This window comes from Mesoplodon bidens (assembly GCF_964165515.1).
Source record: "Mesoplodon bidens genome assembly, chromosome: 6".
NCBI lineage: Eukaryota > Metazoa > Chordata > Mammalia > Artiodactyla > Ziphiidae > Mesoplodon > Mesoplodon bidens.
The window spans coordinates 109,755,781-109,776,931 of record NC_138162.1 but is presented as its reverse complement, the minus strand read 5'-3'; the positions used below and the strand labels follow the sequence as shown (position 1 = coordinate 109,776,931).

The following is a 21,151-nucleotide window of genomic DNA, read 5'->3' as shown; positions in this document are numbered from 1 at the left end:
TCTTTCTTTAAAAGATAATACTCTTTTTCTCCCCAAGACTGAATTTGCCTAAAAAGAAAAAGAAAGCAGGTGGAGAAGATGAGGAACAAGACACGTCCATGAAGAATGACACCAGTTCTGAGCAGCTGGATGTGGATGGAGACTCGTCCAGTGAGGTGTCCAGCGAAATCAACTTCAATTACGAGTATGCGCAGATGGAGGTAACCATGAAGGCTCTGGGCAGTAACGGTGAGCAGAGCTGTTGTGCTTTTTAGAATCTTTCAATGTTAGAGTTGTTTACAATGGACACTTTTTAAACGTTAGCAGCAAAGGAAGTCTTCATGTTGTTCTCTGTACTCAATTCTTTTGTGACTTTGGCCTTAATTTATTATGCTTATAAAAACTTGTTTTTTCTTTCTGCCTTGATATACAAATCACTGCAAACTTTGTTCTCATTGATAGAATTTCTCAGGTTTGAGACTTGACTGCCACTGGCTTATCATTGTAATGGATTTCTGGGGCGTTAACTCTGTCTTAGGTTATGTGTAGAACATACAAATAGACCTGCTTTTTTTATATGGAAGATGGTTTGGCATGTATCTGACAGAATAGATAATACCATCAGTAATTGGAAGTAAGGAAAGTTAACTGCCTATAAGAATCTTACGTTATTAATTAGGATGACAAACAACATAATAATACAGAACATTTAAAGTATATTGTGTCGTGCAGTTAACCTTTTATTATTTGCCTTCAAAAAAAAACTTGTTTAGATCCCATGCAGTCAATACTGAACAGCCTAGAACAACAGCACGAAGAGGAGAAACGGTCTGCGTTGGAGCGCCAGAGGCTCATGTATGAACATGAACTGGAGCAGCTCCGGAGACGGCTGTCTCCCGAGAAACAAAACTGTCGTAGTTCGGACAGGTTTTCCTTCCACTCACCCAGCGCTCAGCAGAGATTGAGGCAGTGGGCGGAAGAGAGGTAGGTGGAGCACAGGGCCTGTGCCCCCTGTGTAGCATATGCTTGTCACCTGTAACCCACCTGCGTAACATACAGAGTGGAAAAATCTAGACCTTACTTTAAAAATGAATTACATTAAAAGAGAGTGTTACAGCTAAGAACCACTTGGCATTGTCTTTCCCCTCCCCACTTTTGGGGAAAAAAATGGGCATTGTCAATTTATATTGATTTATTTAAAGCCGCCCCTGTTAGGTGCTGCCCCCTTTTCAGTTTGTGTGGCTTTTGGATTTGACTAAACAAGTACGTGTACTTAGAAGTTATACTTTATCATTGTATATTATACTTTAGGTTCTGAAGTGTGGGTGGGTGCTTTTTTTAAAAAAGGAAAAAGAGAGAGGTGGTTTATCAGGTAGGTAAAGCATGGTACCAATGAGATTCAGATTGCAAGTTTGATCTCTATTTGAGCTAATTAGCATTGCACTAAATGTTTTATCCATGGTTACAGACGTATTTAACTAACCTCTTTCTCTTCAGAGTTTGGTCTGCAGACAGGCAGCATCTCTGTCACCTGGAGATTGATAGAAATGTAGCGTTTTGGGTCCCCCACCCCAGACCTACTGAGTCAAAATCTTCAGTTTATCAAGATTCCCAGGTGATTTGTATACACAGTCAAGTTTGCCAAGCCCTAGTCTCTGGCCAGCTTCTTACAGGAGCATGTGCCAGTGCTTGTAACGTAGCCCACATTCAAGTGCGTGCATGGGCCAGTGTCGGTGATGCATTCCCTGTGTGCAAAAGACAGTTGTAAAGCTTGGTTCGCAGTTTGGCGTTAACGTACTATGCACTATATAATATTCTGATGTGCTGCTTTAATGGTTATCTGGCCCCCCACCTTTTTTTTTTTTTTTTTTTTGAAGAGAAGCAACACTGAATAACAGCCTGATGAGGCTGAGGGAACAAATCGTTAAGGCCAATCTGTTGGTGAGAGAAGCTAGTTACATTGCGGAAGAACTGGATAAACGAACAGAGTATAAAGTAACCCTACAGATTCCAGCTTCCAGCCTCGATGCCAACAGGAAGGTGAGATTGACGTTAGTGAAAAAAAACAAAGATATCGCTGGATAAAACGCCTTCAGATTTCACCAGGGTTATTTAAACACCAGGGTGCCCTCATCCCCATCCCCAGCAGTACCCGTACCCCAAGTGGTTCTTCCCTTCATGCTATTCCTCTGCCACCCCTCCCCACCCCAAGTGAGGGATTCATTTTACCTATAGCGTATTATTTTCTACTTGTCAATAGATGGCATGACACAACTGTCCACTAGTTGTTTCATGTGGGTATTGAAGATCACAATTCTCTTTTTTTTGTGTGTAAGGTAAGAAGCCTAATAAAATGCAGAGGGCAAGTCCCATCAAAGTCTCCTATCCTTGCCATTCAGTTGTTTTCTCGCTTATTTGGATTCTTCTGTAGCTCTTGATCCCATTAGTACATAATTTTTGATGGATTAGGTAGACTTTTGTATTCAGATATTCGTTTCCCTAGCTAGCTGAATATAAGGTAGAAGGGCCTTTGCAGTATGCGAGAGAATGGTAATTTTTGAACTTCAGAATTCTAAAATCCTTGCTTCGTTATGTAAATTCTGTTCCTTTGGAACTGATTATAGGCAAGATGTTAAGACAACATTGGCGTCCTTCATAATTCTCCAAAGTTCTAAGTAGACGTATCAGAACAGTTTAAAAAATTTCCGGTAAACGTCAGTTGATTAGATATCTGATAGGTACATCTCTCTGGGGGAGATCTACAGGGGCATTTTTATTTTCTACTTTGTGATTTCAAAACGTTTAAACATTTTTTCTACATTAAAAGCACGTTGCTTTTCTAAGCTAGAAAAACTTAAATGAGTACTATTTTTTTTGAGGTGAAATTCACGTAACATAAAATTAATTAAAGTGAACAATTCAGTGGCATGTAGTACATTCACAGTGTTGTGCAACCAGCATCTCTACCTAGCTCTGTACCGTCTTAATAATAAATTCAAACTATGTGTATTTGGAAGTTGGTATCATCTGTTGCCTCCAAATGTGTAAATAGGATACTTTTCACAGCTTACTCTTTTAATCATTTGCGTTTTGTATCACTTTAAGATACTTAGCCATTCAGAAATTTTTTAAAATTCAAACTTTTGAAAGTAAAAATTCTTCACCATCCATCCCACAAACTTTCCCTTCCCATTCAGTGCTTATGACTCTCTTCCTACCCACTGATACTCTTTGGTCATATGATGCCCTGAATAAAACATTTTTGACTTCCCCGTAGACATGGTCTACTTTTCTGGGATTTAAGTTTAAATTTAGATTTATACTTAAATTTAAATTTTGACTGCAGTTAGAGAGAAAGAGGTTATATTAAGCTTGTAAGATTTCTGGGAAGTTCTGCACTGAACAGATTAAAGAATGATACAGTTTCCATTTTAGTCGATGACATTTGACTGGTGGGTATAGAATGTTGGGGTTGATGTCTACGATGCATAGATATCTCTGTGCTTCCCAACGCCACTCTTACTGTCTTCACAGCGAGGCTCTCTCCTTAGTGAACCAGCCATCCAAGTGAGAAGAAAAGGAAAAGGGAAGCAGATTTGGTCTTTGGAAAAACTGGACAACAGGTTATTGGATATGAGAGATCTTTATCAGGAGTGGAAGGAGTGTGAAGAAGATACCCCAGTAAGTTATTTGAGAAAAATTACTTAACTGATAGTCACAGAAGGAACCACTCAAGAATGAGCCTGCCCATTTTAGGGAAGAACTGTTCATTTTTCCAAAATATCTTGTTTTATAAATACAATACTTATTTTAATCCTGTCAATTGTTTAGCTAGTCAAGAATTTTAATAACCTATTTTTCTGGCATCTTCTCTTCTCCATATTTGTGTTCTCTGGATTTCTAGTAGAATCTTCTATGTTTGTTCTGGCTTCTGTTGGAGTTACGTGTATCTGTCTCCCATGGTTTTACTCAGGCCTTATTATCTCTCTTCCCATTTCTCAACACATTTTAACGTTGCAGATAACAAAACTACAACATCTGTTTTTTGAACTGAACATCAGTGGTACCTTAATATTTACACTATTAGGAACATTTTTTGAAGGCGTTTTGATCCTAAAGCAGGTGCCATAGATCTGAACTCTGGTACTCTCTCCTCAAGGTTCAGGTTTGCTCATTTAGGTCAGCCGTGTGCTTGTACGTATTTAAAATAGAAGTATGAATTATGTATATTTTTACATATTTTCAACACTGCTGGTCCTAGGGCCCCATAGAGTTGTTTACTTCCTTAGCCTCTTGTTTTGTAAAAATGTTCATCAATAAAAATGACTTCTTATAGTTAGATGACATTTTTTTCTTAAAACATTTTTTCCATTTTCTTCTGTATTTCTCTCCTATTTCAACTTAGAAATGAAATAACATTAACAACAAATAACAAGCAAACCACACTCCTGTAAGGGGGTCACCTCTCATTAGCAGCACCGTGTCTAATGATTTGGTAGGGACAGGTGGAATAGATGTGAATGAAAAATGGAGTACTTTTGTACACTCTGCTGATTTTTCTAGTCAGTGTATGCTTTCTCTATTTTCACAGCAAGTTTTCCATGTAAGGGAGAAGAAATGATGAAAGTAATGATGTGTTATTGGGATTGCTCTCTCATGGGTGAAGGGTGCTGACCACCATTCTAAGTGGGAATGAGGAAGAGTGTGTGTGTGTGTGTGCGTGCGTGTGTGCGTGCATGCAATACAATGCTATACTTCGGCTAAGTTTAATGACTTTGTTAGACTGCATCAAAAAATGGTAGGTTGAATTCGTTTATTTTAAGAGATTTTATGAAGCTGTATGTCTCGAATCTCTTTAAAGGTGATACGGTCTTACTTCAAGCGTGCAGATCCATTCTATGATGAGCAGGAAAATCACAGTCTCATTGGGGTGGCTAATGTCTTCCTGGAGTCCCTCTTCTATGATGCGAAGTTACAATATGCTGTTCCAATCATCAACCAGAAAGGAGAGGTTAGTTTTCTCCTCGTGCCTTGTGTCCCGCAGAGAACAGTTCAAGAAACAGCAGGGTGGTGAGAGTAAATTGTTGTTATAATTTGTCATCAATAACAACAAGCATTATCTATGTGTATTATTAATATCTATGTTTCCATACTGCTGGATGGTGATTATTCCAAATAGATACTTTGAGGAAAAGTAACAGGTAGAACCTGTTATACCACTAAGCTAACCACTTGACTCTACAACAGAGGAAAGATCAAAATCTGGAGAAAGGATCTGCTTTTGTCCCCACTGCTGTAGGTGGCAGGCCGGCTGCACGTAGAGGTGATGCGCATTAGTGGTGACATCGGGGAGAGAATCGCGGGAGGTGATGATGCTGTGGATGCGTCCTTTGATAAGGAGACCCAGGAGAACAAACTCGTGTGCATGGTAAGGCCCACTTTCCTTTAGAAGTAGTGGAGGTGTAGCTGGTTCTGAGGATTGTGGGTATTTAGACAGTAAATACCGTATCCTTTTTCAAATTTTGAAAATATCTGTGTCTAAATAAATCTTTAGTATTTAGTGTTCTAGAGACCGTATTTCATCACATTTTCCTGACATTCCAGGTCGCCAGGTGTTTCCACTCCCTTCTTCTGTGACCCCTTGGATAAGTCACCTCTTTCTTTTGGGCTGTTCTGCTCTGAAATGATGTGAATTTGAGTTTATCTGAACTTCTCTCTAGAGAAGCCAGTTTTCTCACACAGGTTTCCTCCTCCTTTTGGGCCTCTTCTGATGCTGCAGGCGTGTCCCAGCCCTGGTCCTATTGCTAAGCGGCCGCCTAAGCCACTCTTCACACTGTCTTCCCACGTTTCTTGTTTCCTCTTCAGGAGCATGCCCTTGCTTGTGCTGTCCCATGCTGTCCTCGCCCCAGACCCTTTCCCCTCTGCTCTTCCCATGCATGCTGTTCCTGGACTGTGTGTTGAGTATCGTCTGTGAGACACTGTGCCAGGCGATGGGAATATGAAGATGAGTAAGGCAGGACTCCTGCTGTCAAGGGAGCAACCTGTGTAGTTGGTATGCACCTTTGGGGGACGCAGAGGTAAACAGAGGACTCCAGTATTGTGTGACCCGTGTGCTCTGAGAGGGGTAGATAGGAGTTGTTCTGGGACACAGCGTAGGGGTCATCAATGAATGAACATAGTGAGGTCTGAGGGATATTTCTGGAGAGATGAGACTCAGAGTGAACTTGAAGGAGAGCATGTTATGTAAAGCTGTCCTCTCCCTAGGGGGCTGTGGTATCGTCACGGGTGGTTGCTGGGCGCGTGTTAGGTCAGCACAGGTAGGGCTGCCTCTTCACTCATTATGACAAGGAGAACATCCCATCGTGCATTTCCAGGCACACTCTGGTGGGCCAGGGTGCCATGGGTTGAGAATCACCCAGGAACCACTTTAAAGGTTTTTGAAGACAAGAAATCAGCAAGGGGCTTAGACACCGTGTGTGAGTGAGGAGGCCATTAAAAGGTGAGGCCAGGAAGCCCACACTTCACTCTGATTTCATATAGTCTATCCTAGGTCCAGGCTTGTAGCTCAGTAAATGCTTCTAGGATTGAGTTTCGTTTTGAAAGGAGTAAGTTAGGCATCAGCTACAGGTATGGGGCAGCTCAAGCTGTTAGAGTTGGGCCACTTCCGTAGGTCTTTGCATATATTTAGGAGGCCTCAATTAGTAATTGACAGTCCATTGCTTCCGTGTGAGGGGGAAGTATTCTTAATTCACTAAAAGGTGAACCTTTGTACTGTACTCGATTTCAGAACATTTCCTTTGAGGTTATATGATTCTCAAAGATGGGGAGATATAGCCTTGCTGACTCATAATGGCCCGCTTTAAAGGGGATGGACCAGAAATGCAACCTGGGTGAAAGTTACCATTAGTGAAGTAACATAGGAGGGTACTATCTCACTTGGGAAATGGATCTCTGTCACTGGGTAACTTAGGCTTGTGTTTTTTTTTTAAATGAAGTTAAAATGTATTAAGATTTTTTGTGGAAGATATCAAACACATAGAAAAGTAGCAGGAGAGTGTCTTTGACCCCCATTCATCCTTCCTTGACCATCAACTCATGGTCAGTCTCGTTGCGTTCATATACACAAGCTGCTTCTCCGCTGTCCCCTTCCCTTGGATTATTTTGAAGCAATCCCAGACATCATATTTCTTCAAGAATAGTTTAGTATATGTATCTCCAAAAGAAGAGGACTTTTAAAAAACCAACCTAGCCAGGATATCATGATCAAGAATGAATACTTTTTTAATATCATGAAACATCCAGTCAGTTTCCCTGGTCGTCTTGGTGTCTTCAGTCTATTTTATATTTTAATCTTTAGGCTCTGGCCCTTCTGCTTGCTCCCTCCTGCTTGACCTCTCTCTCTCTCTCTCTCTCTCACCCTGCAATTTGTTTATTGTAGAAACTGCGTTGTCATCATGTGTTTTCTCATAGTCCGGATTTTTCTGATTGGTATTATTTACTGTGTTAAGGTGTATTTGCTGTAATTTGGGAGTTAGATATAAAGGTGACCTATGGGGGAGGGGAGGGGCGAGATCCTTTACAGGGTGAGGTGTCTTCCATCAGAAGGCACATCATGTCTGGTTCTCTTTTGGGGATGTTAGCAATCGTTGATGGTTATTACCTAGGTATTTCATTAGGAGTTAGAAAAAATAATTCTATCATCCCTTCATTTATTAGCTGGAATTCTGTAGAGTGAATCTTCCTACTGTCAACTATTTCGCTATTCAGAGGTACAATTTGTATCTAAAAGACGGGGTGAATGCTCCATTCTCTCCCTTTATTCACTAGTTTTCAAAATAATGAATTGGTTTTCCTACTACTATGCAGAAGTGACAAGTGAGGTTTTTTTGGTTTGGTCTTCGTATCATTATGAACTCTTGGATTTAAATATACTTGGTGTGTTTTGATCCATTGTATTTATTACCTATATCGAAGCTCAGACGATCCCATCTTTGGCGCGTGGAGGCCTCTTCGGGTGACTCTTGAGTCCTTTGATACAACCCTAACCCTCATAGACTGTGCCAGCTTTCCTGCTCTGGTGTGACGCAGACTGTACATTCCTTGTCCCAGACCATTTCTCCAAGGAACTGGATTCCTTTCAGTGGGGAGTGGTTTTTAGACACCATATTCTGAGTGTGTAATAGCCTTTTGTGTAAAAGGAGGAAGACAAGTAAACTGTATGGTAATAAAATATTGGTGGGGAAAAAAACAAAAGATACCAGTTTGGGGACACTTAAGATATCACAGGTGATGAGGATCACTGGCCCTTAAAAGAAGACTAGATTTATTTTTCTGTGATGAAAAAAAGTATGCACATATTAACATATTGATCATTTTAATTACATTAAATAAAATTAGTATATTTTAAAACTGCGAACAACATCAGTGTCTCCCAACATTTCTGGGCTGTAGGTCTTGAGCAGTGGCAAGTTGGAGTCTGTGGTATTCTGACACCTGGTGGTGATTTTGGTTTCTTCATGCAAAAACTTAAACCTATGTTCTAGATCATTCCTGATATTCTTTATTCCTGCGGCCTTATTCCTAAGGAGTTGTCTATAGGGGAGAGTTCAGCATATGAAACCCTGCTTTCTTATTTATTTCAATCTTAAAATTGAGGTTGATTTCTAAGAAAGAAAATTAGCTTTCAGTTGGAATTCAGTCACAAAGAAGTATGTATTGAACATCCATCCACGTAATGCCTGGTAGTGATTTCATTCGTTGTATTTCATTGGTATGGTTAGTCCTCACACATCTATCATTAGGTAGCTATCCTGTTTTCCAGAGGAGAAAAACTAAGCCTAAGAATTTAAGTAATTTGCTCATAAACAGAAACTAATAAGTGGCAGAAATTTTTATTTAGATCTTTGTACTCCAGAATATTGCAATATTCCCAAATACCACATTGCCTCATCTTAAAGAATATAATAAGCATGTTAAACACTTAATGAAAAGGGGATGGTTTTTAAAATTTAATGAAAAATTAATTGCCGAATACTAATTGCTCTGTTTGGTTTGGACAAATAAAATGTGTTAGTCAATCTGTCTTTCATAGCCTGGCAATTGCTATCTAGATGTTTCAAACTCTATGCCATCACAGGAAAAAGTGAATAATAGCAGGAGTGCCCATCTGTTGCTTACCCATTATAGAAGAAAATAGTCGTCTGCTTTGCATGATTTCCTGTGTCATTATTAATACTTCGTTAAACAGTAAGAGCATTTGTGGTTGCTAAACTATGTAAACTTCTGCCACATACTCAAATCTGTTTTTGTTAATTTTATGTACTGGAGGTTTAGAGTGTGTCATACAACATGTAAGAAGTGACCAGGTTAAGAGCGTGATCAATGATCAGTGTGCAGTCTCATGAAGGTTGGCCTCATGGATTATGAAATCAGAATTTAGCTTAGTTAATTTTAGGACTTAGTTTCCTCCACAACTTATCACAAAAGTCCAAGTTAAAAATCAACCTGACACTGCCTGCCAAAAGAAATAGTTAGACTATTGGCTGCTTTAAATATAGGCATTTCTTCTGGGGGCGTTTGGGTCTGATTAAACACATACTTCTGTAATCGTACGTAGTTATCACAAAACCCCACACCCCAGCAGTCCAGGGCACATTTCTTTTGATCTGGCCCTCCTCCCTGAATCTGCACGGAGAAGGCATCGCACACATTGCTGCAGAGAATGGTCAGCAGTCACCATCTTTTGTCTCCTCCGTTCACCCCTCCAGATCTTCAGAGTATACATTCCTGATGCTTTTAAAGTTTTCCAAAAACACTCTAGTAGCAAGTAACATTCCAATTGAGAACCTTGTTCTTTTTTATACATTAAAATATCAAATAAATGGTTTTTTCCCTTTTCTGAATATTTACTGCTTACTGGTATGCACACTGTTTTCATTCTTCATTCGTCATTCTTAACAATCTTGTGTCCTTGGGCCGTATTATCCATAGTTGGCCGAGTTTGTATGATTGAATGGTGCTGATGTTTGAGAACTTTCTTCTTCCGATGATGATGATGATGATGATATAAAAAACTAGAATTTTAAATGTTCTTCATCATCCTGTAAATGCTTTAAAATGTCCACTTGTATATAGTCAAGTTACTGATACCTTGTGTCAACCTCTCACTAAATATGACATTTCACAGATGCAAAAATACAGCCCAGGTTGAATGAGATTTGGTCAACGTAAACCAACTGTTAGTGACACAGTCAGGACTAGAGCCTGTGTCTCTGACTCAAAGTACTTCTTGAAACTTTCTGAGTTAAAAACAGTCTCCCTTTTCCTTCAGGTTAAACTCCTTCAAGCCACTGGCTTGCCACAGCATCTGTCCCACTTTGTGTTCTGCAAATACAACTTCTGGGATCAACAGGAGCCGGTAATTGTTGCACCCGAGGTGGATACCTCATCCTCTCCTGTCAGCAAGGAACCTCAGTGCATGGTTGTCTTTGATCATTGCAGTGTAAGTGTGTTTTCCAGACTGGGGCAGCCTTTAATTACTCAGGTCAAAACAAAAAGCAGCCCATATTTTGTTGAGTACTTTGGTACCAGTCTGTGTCTTGGATCAATTTCTTAGAGTGGGGTTGGAGTCAAAGATTAAAGTGCCATCAACACACTGTATGTACATGTTAAACTTACACAACGTTATATGTCAATTATATCGCTGTAAACCTGGGGGAAAAAGCAAAACTATAGTGTCAGTGCATGTAACTCCTCCAGCATCAAAAGTTAACTTTTGTGTGACTATATATACGTACATACGTCTACTCTTCTCCAAAGGAATCCATGTTTTATATGAGTTACTGGAGAAACTGTCATCTGGGAAGGTTAGGAAACCAGTGTTTTAGAGAAAGTGAAGATAGAAGAGAGACAAGAACTAGCATTGTGGAGCCCCTAACGCTCTGTTCAGCACTTTGTGATTCTTTCATTTGCTCTTTCCCACAGTTGTATTTGATGACAGTGCTGTTTTTAGCTGAAGAAGTCGGTTCACAGGTCATTTGCCCATGGCTAGTAACTAACAGAGCCGCGACTGTCAGATTCTAGATTCTCTTTTTCTACTTTATCTCACTTGAGCCATCTCATTTTTTTTTTTTTTTTTCCGAGAGAGGTCTCTTTCTAACCTGCTTAAAACAGAAATACTTTTGTTGTGCTAAAGATCGAGAAAGAGAGAGAGAGGTTCTATGACTTTTTAAAATAAACTTTTTTAGAGCTTAATCCTGATTATTGCAAGAGGCTGTTTTACATCTATCTTACAAAGATGGACAGATAGGAGAATTTTTTTGAAATAGGTGATTATTTGCACTGATGATCAGTATTTATTTCCTTTCTCTCGCATTATTAGAGATAGTTAACTTCCTAAAAACTGGAAAAAATTGTTTTTCCAACACACTGCTGCCTTACTGGATGTAATAACTTTTATATCAAGATGTAGATCATTGTTGTCATTCTTAATAAAATTATTTATACTTTCAAAAATAGCTCCCAAAATATTGCTAACAAAATAGAATACAGTGCTGGTCTTTCACAATAGATTTTCAAGGTGAAAAGTTTTTTAAAAATCAGAGTTAAGAACCTTGGGCCACCTGAGCATTCATTATGGGTGTTGGATGACAGTTTTGTCCTATGGCTAAAACATTCTATTTCTCTTCTCCATAATGAAGTGAGGATATGTCAGGTGTAAGTAATGGTAAGGTCACCAGAAGGTGTTTTCTTCTTCTGTACTTACTTCCTTTCAGGAATTTTCTGTTGGCATCACTGAAGACTTTATCGAGCATCTTTCAGAAGGGGCTTTGGCAATTGAAGTCTATGGCCATAAGATGAATGATCCTCGGAAAAACCCAACCCTGTGGGATTTGGGGATTATCCAAGCAAAAACACGCAGTCTTCGGGACAGGTGAATTTTAAATATCCATCTGATTCCATTTATAATTTTAAAAAATTGCTAGAGATTAATATTACCATTTATAAAGGTTACCCCTTCCTGAGCATTACCAGTATTCCAGTAATAGCTGGTGTCATGTCCACGGTATTAACAGCACAGTTAAACTTCCTTGGAGGAGTGAACTTTGAAGAGTGATGGGAAGAAGTTAAGAAATAGGTAGTTAAGAATAAAGTGTGAAATGAATTTTTGGAGGATGGGTTGCTTATCATTATGAAATACTTCTAATTAATCATCTGTAGAGAAAATGGATCAAGATATACTCTGGAATTCAGGTTTACTTTTTTAAAAAAAATAAATTTATTTATTTATTTTTGGCTGTGTTGGGTCTTCGTTACTGCGTGCGGGCTTTCTCTAGTTGTGGTGAGCGGGGGCTACTCTTCGTTGCGGTGTGCGGGCTTCTCATTGCGGTGGCCTCCTCTGTTGTGGAGCACTGGCTCGGCACGCGGACTTCAGTAGTTGTGGCACTCAGGCTCAGTAGTTGTGGCGCACGGGCTTAGTTGCTCCGCAGCATGTGGGATCCTCCTGGACCAGGGCTCGAACCCGTGTCCCCTGCATTGGCAGGTGGACTCTTAACCACTGCGCCACCAGAGAAGTCCCTTACTTATTCTATCTTTAGCTCAAAGTTCTTTTCAAGTAGCATTAATCATGGAAGGAGGAAGGCTTACTTGTTGACCAGGATTTTAAACAGAAGAGTTAAAAGGAAAAGACTGAAAGAACATATATTTGTACTGCATCTAATTATAGATGAGAAGCAGTTTTTCTTCTTTTTTTTGTATTTAGAAAGTTTTACCAAATACCAAATTAGACATTGGGATTTTTTTTCTTGATTCTCTTATTGACCTCAACAGAGGTACTTGTCAAGTCACTAAAGCATACAGCACTACCTTTGTGTATGAAGAGATAATCACTGCAACTTACTTCTGATAACAATGTTTAAATTTTTGAATAACCACTTTGAAATAGATTTGTAATTATCATACCTTTTTGAATGAAATAAAGGCATCAGTTTTAGTTCTGATGTTGTTTGTTGAACTTTGCTTTTAATTACATTTGCCAGTATGTATTTGTGTATTACTCACTGAAGTACAGATAATTCTACTGAGTTATTCTGTTTGGAGGTTATTTTCATTGTTAATTCTCATGTGTAGGAGCCTAAGCTGCCTGTATTGAGATAGAAATGTATGATTTTCCAAGAACTTCAACTATTTCCTAGATGGAGCGAAGTCACCAGGAAAGTGGAATTCTGGGTTCAAATCTTGGAACAGAATGAGAATGGTGAATACTGCCCTGTAGAGGTAATTCCTGCAAAGGATGTGCCAACAGGTGGAATCTTCCAACTCCGGCAGGTGATGAAATTTTTAACGTTAACATTGAATTCTTTGGTGTCGTAAGGGTTAATATTGGATTCCTTTTAGCAGAAACATCAGGGATAATGAAATCTAGATTGGCCAAGACCATTTATTATAGTAAAGTTTTCTCTCACTTCATGTGTATTTTCTTTCATTTTCAAAAATAAAGCAGTTTATAGTATTTAAAACCAGCTTCTGTGAAGTTTAAGTAAGAAAAAGGTAAGCTTTGGGGACTCCCCTGGTGGCACAGTGGATAAGACTTGCGCTCCCAGTGCACAGGGGTTCCGGGTTCGATCCCTGGTCAAGGGAACTAGATCCCACATGCATGCCGCAACTAAGGAGCCAGCAAGCCGCAACTAAGGAGCCCACCTGCTGCAACTAAGACCCAGTGCGACCAAATAAATAAATATTTTTTTAAAAAAGAAAAAGATAAGCTTTAAAGTGACTTAGAGTTGAACTGTAGGAAATAAAACAAACGTATCAAGCAGCATTAGAACATTTATAAAGACAAGGAGAGGCCATGTGACATGGCAGAAAGAACAAGCACTTCAGAGTCTAACATTCTGGGGTTTGGTTCTGGCTGTCCCATGGCCTAGCTGTATATCCGTGAGCAAGTTCAGTTACCTCCCGGAACCTTTCCTCAGGTGTAAAGTGGAGGGGGTGATGACACCAACGTTTTTTTTTTTTAATTTATTTTTATTTTTGGCTGTGTTGGGTCCTCGTTTCCGTGCGAGGGCTTTCTCTAGTTGCGGCAAGCGGGGGCCACTCTTCATCGCCACGCACGGGCCTCTCACTATCGCGGCCTCTCGTTGCAGAGCACAGGCTCCAGATGCGCAGGCTCAGTAGTTGTGGCTCACGGGCCTGGCTGCTCCGCGGCATGCGGGATCTTCCCAGACCAGGACTCGAACCCGTGTCCCCTGCATTGGCAGGCAGACTCTCAACCACTGCGCCACCAGGGAAGCCCGACACCAACTTTGTAGGGTTATTGTGAGGATTAGAAATACTGCATATGGAGCCCAGTGCTTGATACATGGGAGATGAGAAGTGTTCTTCCCTCTGATACCCACCAGTTCTCTGCTTCTCTGCAGGCACCAGCTGGGTGTCTTGTAATTCAGTTCAGTTTGGACCCTAACTACCCAGAGCGAGCATCAACTGCACAGGTTTAAGTGCCCAGACTTACACAGGACTGCCCCAGGTCACCCACATTTCTGTCCGACTTGGCTCCAGTTGAGGGTTCCCGCAACTCTCAGGTTTCATAGTGTGCTGGAATGACTCACAAAACTCAGGAAAGCCCTTTGCTTACTGTTACCAGTTTACTGTAAAAGATACAACTCAGGAACAGCCAAGCAGAAGAGCTGCATGGGGTAAGGTGTGGAGGAGGGATGAGGAGCTCCCGTGTCCTCTCCGGCTGCGCCGGCTTCCCAGCACCTGACCTGTTCACCAGCCAGGAAGCTCTAACCCCATCCTTAGTAGGTTTTTATGGATGTTCCGTTTCGTAGACGTGGTGGATGACAGCATTGGCCTTTGGTGATTAACCCCATCTCTAGCCCCTTTTTTCTCTCTCCCTGAGGTTTTGGTGTAGGGCTGAAAGTTCCAACCTTCTGATCAAGGCTTGGTCTTCCTGGCAACCGGCCCCAATCCTGAAGCCCCCTAGGGATCTGCCTAGAGTCGCCAAATGAAGAGTCACATCGTTAAAAGACGCACCTATCACCTTTATCATTAAGGAAATTCCAAGAGTTTTAGGAGCTCTGTGCCAGGAACTGAGGACAAGGACCAAATATCTTTTCTGTCTTACTTAACATAGGACACGTTAAGTCAATGCAGCTATAGGTAGATGTGAATACCTGCCAGAAACCAGTACAGCAGAGACACGTGTGGGACTCGTCCCTTAGCCCCAGACAGATGTGATCTGTAGTATCTGTGCTGCAAATTAAAGATAAGAGAGAGTATCTTAATAGAATTTACATGTAAGACTTAGAAATACTCTTGTTTGCTATTCTTTACATGAAGTCAACATTTAGTAGAATATTATTGCCTGTGATAGTTTCCATACTTTAAAACAATAGTAAAATATTAGAATGGCTCAAGAAAATGAATGTTGAAATCATTCAAAGCAAAATATGAGAAAAGGTTAAAGGAAAAAGAAAGTTGGCTTAAATAAGTTTCTGAATGTCTCAGGAGGAGGAAAATGATAAGCGCTTGTTCTCTGACCCTAGCAAATGAATTTTAGCAAATCCATTCATGTATAGACAAGGCACTAAAAGCAAAAGGAAATTAGTTTAAATTATAGTGTGAGATATATACATAAAATAGGATTCCTAAGGGTGTGAAGAGCATCTTTTCCTGAACATCTGTTAAAACTATATATATCCTCTTTGGATGCCTTAGAAATTCTTCATCTCCCAGAAGGCAAGACCAGATAATTTTCTGTGGTTTAGTATAAATTGAATATTTAAGGGTTTTTCACACTTCTGGCAACCTTTACTAAAAGTGTTCAAAGATATCTTGGGTATATCAGGAAAGGCTTTTTTGAAGGATGTGCGTCTTGACCTGGGTGGTGAAAGAATCATGTTGGAAGGGTTCTTCATATATAAATGGCAGGAATAAAGATAGAGGGTGGAATTAGGTAAGTTTGGGTAGAAAGTATCAGTAACTTGTAGGAAGAGCTAGAAACAGTAACAGAAGAGGTTACAGAGGCTTGGGGCAGCTAGTTCATGGAGGGCCTTGGATGGTAGACTTATTAGAACTCAATACATTTCAAAATTGGAACCTATTGTTCTCCAACAGGAAAGTAGCAGAGGAGAACTGATTAGATTAACTGCATGCATTTGCATGCATTTGCTAGTTTTGTAGTTAAAAAATGGTCCAATATCGGCAGTTACAAGAAGTACAGTCTAATAGTTTAAGTATTCGTAAAGCTGTTCAAAGCTTTTCTGTGAAACATTAAGCCATTAATGGATCTTTTCCCTCCATTTTTCTCTCTCTTTATCCTGCATCCTCCCCCAAAGTATAGGTACTTCACCCTTCACGTTTGGGCACACATTCAGAATAGGTCACTTGCTGTCTCAGGCAAAGTGAAAACCAAAGGTAGCTGATTAAAGTGACTAAACTGTTTCAGACAATTAAAATGTTTTCTGAGTTACTCTTTGCACAAAATTCCTGATGTATAGTCCTTGGAAAATATTAAAGACATCTGCAACCCATCTCTTTAAATCTAGCCTGATAGGATCAATCATTGCCTGAGCTGATTTTCCTGATGATACAAAGCTCTTGGGAATTAAAATCCAATGGAAGAGGGGAAGGGTAACTGACTTGAAATTACATGTTCAGATTCTGTTTTTCAAATTCGATTTTACATTCCTAAAATTTATAAACCAACTTTGAAGTCAGTGATTGCAGATACTGGGAATTTTCTTTTAAAAATTACTTCATTGTAAATATTCAAAGTCACATAGTGTTTATTGTGAAAACATGCTTAAAGAAGGAACAGTTTCTCTCTGATCAATTCTTCATTTTGCAACTTGGCTTAAAATTATTTTGGGGTGAGAGCAGTGAATTCAGGATAGTGTAATCATTCTTATTATTCTGATTGCTTATTTTTTAAAGTGGATCATACTATATATACTGGCTTTGGTAATCTGCTTTTGTAAAAGAAGTCTAGTTAACATCTGTCACTGTACTCTTTAACTTATATATCATGTATGTTTTTCTATAGCAATATTTTAATGACCATGTAACTATTTCATTAATATACTATAGTTTAAGCAGTTATCAATGTTATACATTTAATTTGCTTCTAATTTCTTGTTATTCTTAACATTGCCGTGAGATTCTTTATGTACATATATGATTATTTACTTAAAACAGGTTCCTAGAAAGTTGAATTGCTGGGCCAAGGGATACTTATTTTTTTAAGGCAAATTGCCCTGCAGAAAGCTTTACCGATTTATATTCCCACCAACAGTGTATGTAATTGCCTTTTTTGTAAACTTTGGGCAATATTGTAAATTGCCTTTTAAAAAGATAATTGCTAGCTTATTAAGTGAAAATAAAGGTGTTTCATGCTTATTTTAATTTGCTTGTTAGTAAGTGGAACATTTTATATTGTCTAGCCTTTTGCATTTCCTTTGTTAGATTGTTTTAAAGTTTTTCTTTTGTTGGAAAAAATAAGCCATATATTTGTTCCTGATTAGTTTTTGAATTTGTAATTTACTACTAAACATGTAAGATATGGTGAGATAACATCTCTAAAGATAAATATGCTTTTCTCAACATCAGCCTGTAGGGGTCTCTCTAAACCAAATTTTTGGGAATCAAACCGATTTTGAGAAACTCTTAAAATTGTCTGTGATACAGGGGCAGTCCCGGCGAGTCCAAGTGGAAGTGAAGTCTGTGCAGGAGTCTGGGACATTACCGCTGATGGAAGAATGTATATTGTCTGTTGGCATTGGATGTGTAAAAGTCAGGGCGCCGAGATTGCCCAAGACTCATGAAACCATCCATGTAAGTCTCTGTTGACAGACCCAGCCAGACAAGAGAGTCTTTTGGAACCTGTCAGAAAACTGCCTCGCACAAACAACTCTTTCAGTATTTTATTTCTTTGGATACCTTTTTTTCCTTTCTTTCTTTCTTTTTTTTTTTTTAAACTGTATTGCATTTGTGTGGAACCACTGCACCAGCTTGTTGGTTTTCCCTGGTACACGGCAAACTGAGGGTTAAAACATCTCAGCCTCAAGGAGCTCCTCCGTGCCTGATTTTCGCCCTCCCCACCCCTCTGCAGAAACCCCCTGCTGGCTCATAAAGACTATTTGCCAGCAGGTGTTTGATTTCCCCTGGGGAGTGGGACTATAAGCCCAGCAGGGGGAGAGTATTGTACTAGCTCCCTGAAAAGGTCAAATGAGGTTCTTCACTTTCCTATGAGAAGCTCAAGGTTTCACTCCAACTCCCTGAAAGCCGTAAAACCCAGAGTGAGGGTGAGCGTGGGTGGGAGATGAAAAAGCCTATTCGTTAAATTAGAAAATATAAAGTATGGGAAAAGATTCAGACTTGTTTAGCGTAGTCTGATTCTTGGATAAATGATTGTTTTGGCTCTGCATAATATGTTTTTTCTCTTAGGAGGAAGAGGAGGACATGGACAGTTACCAGGTAATGAAGCATGGGTTATCCTAGTCAAATAAGCTTGATTAAAGTACTAAATTACACATTCCTGAGTCTTGCCATACTGTTACTTAGTAACTACACAATTCGTTTTGATTCAAATGTTGCTTTGTCTCAAGTTAAAACAGAGAAGGGAACAATCATTTGTGACTTATCCTTTTCCAAACCTGGAGCTGCCCATCCAGGCCCCTGCAGACCCATCCTTCAGGTCCTCTTGCTTTCACTTGTCCTCTCTTTTTTCCCTGGAAGAGCTGTTGCAGACTTGGCTTCTGTCAAGCCACGCCCCTTAGGTATTTTCCGTACTTTAAGCAAGGTCTCCTTTCCCTACTTCCTGGAGTCATACAGGTTTTGTTTTGTTCCCCCACCCCCACCCCCCTTTCCCTAATCTCCTGCAAGATTTTGTTTACGTCTGATAAATTTTATTTTGTGAGTCTGGTTAGTCATCGTTTAGCGTTGTCAGAGCTCTTCGGATCCTGATTATGTCAGCCAGTGCAGTCACCCTCCTGATTTGGCTTCATTCTAATTGGATAAAAATGTCTGCTTTCCTATAAGTTGCTGATAAAAGTATTGAGGGTTAAATACAGAGTCCTGTGGCACAACCGTAGGGACTTCTTTTAAGCTGACGTTATTCCGTTAATCACTATTCTTTGGATGTGATATTTCAGTCTTCTGTAATTTCTTCCAAGTAGATCCATTGCACATTTCTCCTTCTTGTCCACAAGAATGTCATGAGCTATTTGGTTAAGTGCCTTAGTGAAATCCAGATACTCTCAATATTCTCAGCATTCCACTGATCTACCCAGTCACGTAACTTTATTACAGAAAGAAATGAGGTAAGATGGGCGCACAGTCAGGTGTTGACCGGTAGAGCTGTTAGTCTGTTGGTAACATCCTGCCTGCCGCCCCCCCCCCCAAAATAAAAAACCCACAGAAACTAGGGAGAGAAGCATTTACGTGATTTGTAGATACTGGTGAAACATGTTGAAGGCTGTAGTTAAGAAATCTGAAGAGTTCTTCTGATGGTTCTAAGGGTTATAAATTTGAGGATTATTGAGTAGTATTTGTGATTTTTATCCAGCAAAGAGACCTTGTAGAAGATCTTAGCTGCATGAGTGCTTGGAGTTCTACCCTTTGAGCCGATAGAAACAAAACTGGTTCTGGATTATCAGAGTGCCCTTTCAGAAATGGTGTTACTGTAGTACAGTAATGCTTTAATTTCTGAAAGTTTCTATTCTGAATAATGGTTGGAGTCAACTAGTAGTGGTAATAAAAATGTTAGCGTATAATACTTTACATTTTTGAAGCATATTAGAGTAAGGTAAGATAGAGTATCAGTTTCAGGTATGTTGTCTTGACATTATATTCACTATAATCCCCTTGTTTGCTTCTAGGATCGGGATTTAGAGAGACTACGAAGAAAATGGCTAAATGCGTTAACAAAGCGTCAGGAGTACTTAGATCAACAACTGCAAAAGCTTGTCAGTAAACATGGTATGAAAAGCAACTTCTAATATCCCCCCCCACCCCAAATCAGTGTGCTGTTAATTCCCACTTGCAGTTACATGAAATAAAAGTAGACGAACACATCAGTAGTGGGAATGGCGAGAACATAGGAATGGCGATTATTTGTGTCACATCCTTTCAAAAGGACAGTTATCCAGTTGTAAGGATGTCTTTGCATAGGTCTCCCTTCTCCCCCAACAAAGAGGAAATAGAGTATGTGCAGTAGACATTGTCCCTCAAAAATATCTAAAGGAAGATGCTAACATTTCTTGATTTCTGGTCCAGAGGCACTTGAGCCCTCTGACTCTTGAAGAGATCATTCCTGTGCTGTTCCACCGTATGCCTTCCATGAACTGAAGACGGCCTCTCTGTGAGGGCACACCAGCCTCGCTAGCTTATAGTTAGTTTTATTTCTTTGTTTGTTTGTTTGTTTGTTTGTTTATTTTTTGCGGTACGCGGGCTTCTCACTGTTGTGGCCTCTCCCATTGCGGAGCACAGGCTCTGGACACGCAAGCTCAGCGGCCACGGCTCACGGGCCCAGCCACTCCACGGCATGTGGGATCCTCCCGAACCGGGGCACGAACCCGCGTCCCCTGCATCGGCAGGTGGACTCTCAACCACTGCGCCACCAGGGAAGCCCCAGTTTTTTAAAGTTTTTATTTATTTTTATTTTTATTTTTTTTACGGTACGCGGGCTTCTCACTGTTGTGGCCTCTCCCGTTGCGGAGCACAGGCTCCAGACGCGCAGGCTCAGCGCCCATGGCTCACGGGCCCAGCCGCTCTGTGGCACGTGGGATCCTCCCGGACCGGGGCACGAACCCGGCCCCCTGCATCGGCAGGTGGACTCTCAACCACCACGCCACCAGGGAAGCCCTATAGTTAGTTTTTTATCATGAGCTTTTTATCACGAATTAGGGAAGTAATAAGTTGCTAGTGAACCCTCCTCAACCAATACGTGGAATATAGGAACATCCTGTCGATAACGTAGGAGAAAGCATAAACAGCAGGCAGGAAGTGGGATACCTGTATTTGATCCTCATTCTTGATGTTCTAGATAAAACAGAGGATGATGCTGACCGTGAAGCTCAACTACTAGAGATGAGGTTGACCCTGACTGAGGAGAGGAACGCAGTCATGGTCCCCTCAGCCGGCAGTGGGATTCCAGGGGCGCCAGCGGAATGGT

General features: G+C 40.3%; 1 protein-coding gene across 1 annotated transcript in view; it reads left to right on the top strand.

The window, feature by feature from the left end:
* KIF13B (kinesin family member 13B) overlaps positions 1-21,151 on the top strand; it is a 188,114-nt gene that overhangs the window by 105,360 nt on the left and 61,603 nt on the right. Inside the window, exons 16-28 of the mRNA XM_081237002.1 lie at positions 38-228; positions 753-963; positions 1,857-2,019; positions 3,514-3,660; positions 4,841-4,990; positions 5,279-5,407; positions 10,310-10,480; positions 11,754-11,911; positions 13,173-13,305; positions 17,665-17,811; positions 18,424-18,453; positions 19,857-19,956; positions 21,023-21,149. Of these exons, the coding sequence (XP_081093128.1) occupies positions 38-228; positions 753-963; positions 1,857-2,019; positions 3,514-3,660; positions 4,841-4,990; positions 5,279-5,407; positions 10,310-10,480; positions 11,754-11,911; positions 13,173-13,305; positions 17,665-17,811; positions 18,424-18,453; positions 19,857-19,956; positions 21,023-21,149 (1,857 nt within the window). The remainder of the gene's footprint in view (positions 1-37; positions 229-752; positions 964-1,856; positions 2,020-3,513; positions 3,661-4,840; positions 4,991-5,278; positions 5,408-10,309; positions 10,481-11,753; positions 11,912-13,172; positions 13,306-17,664; positions 17,812-18,423; positions 18,454-19,856; positions 19,957-21,022; positions 21,150-21,151) is intronic.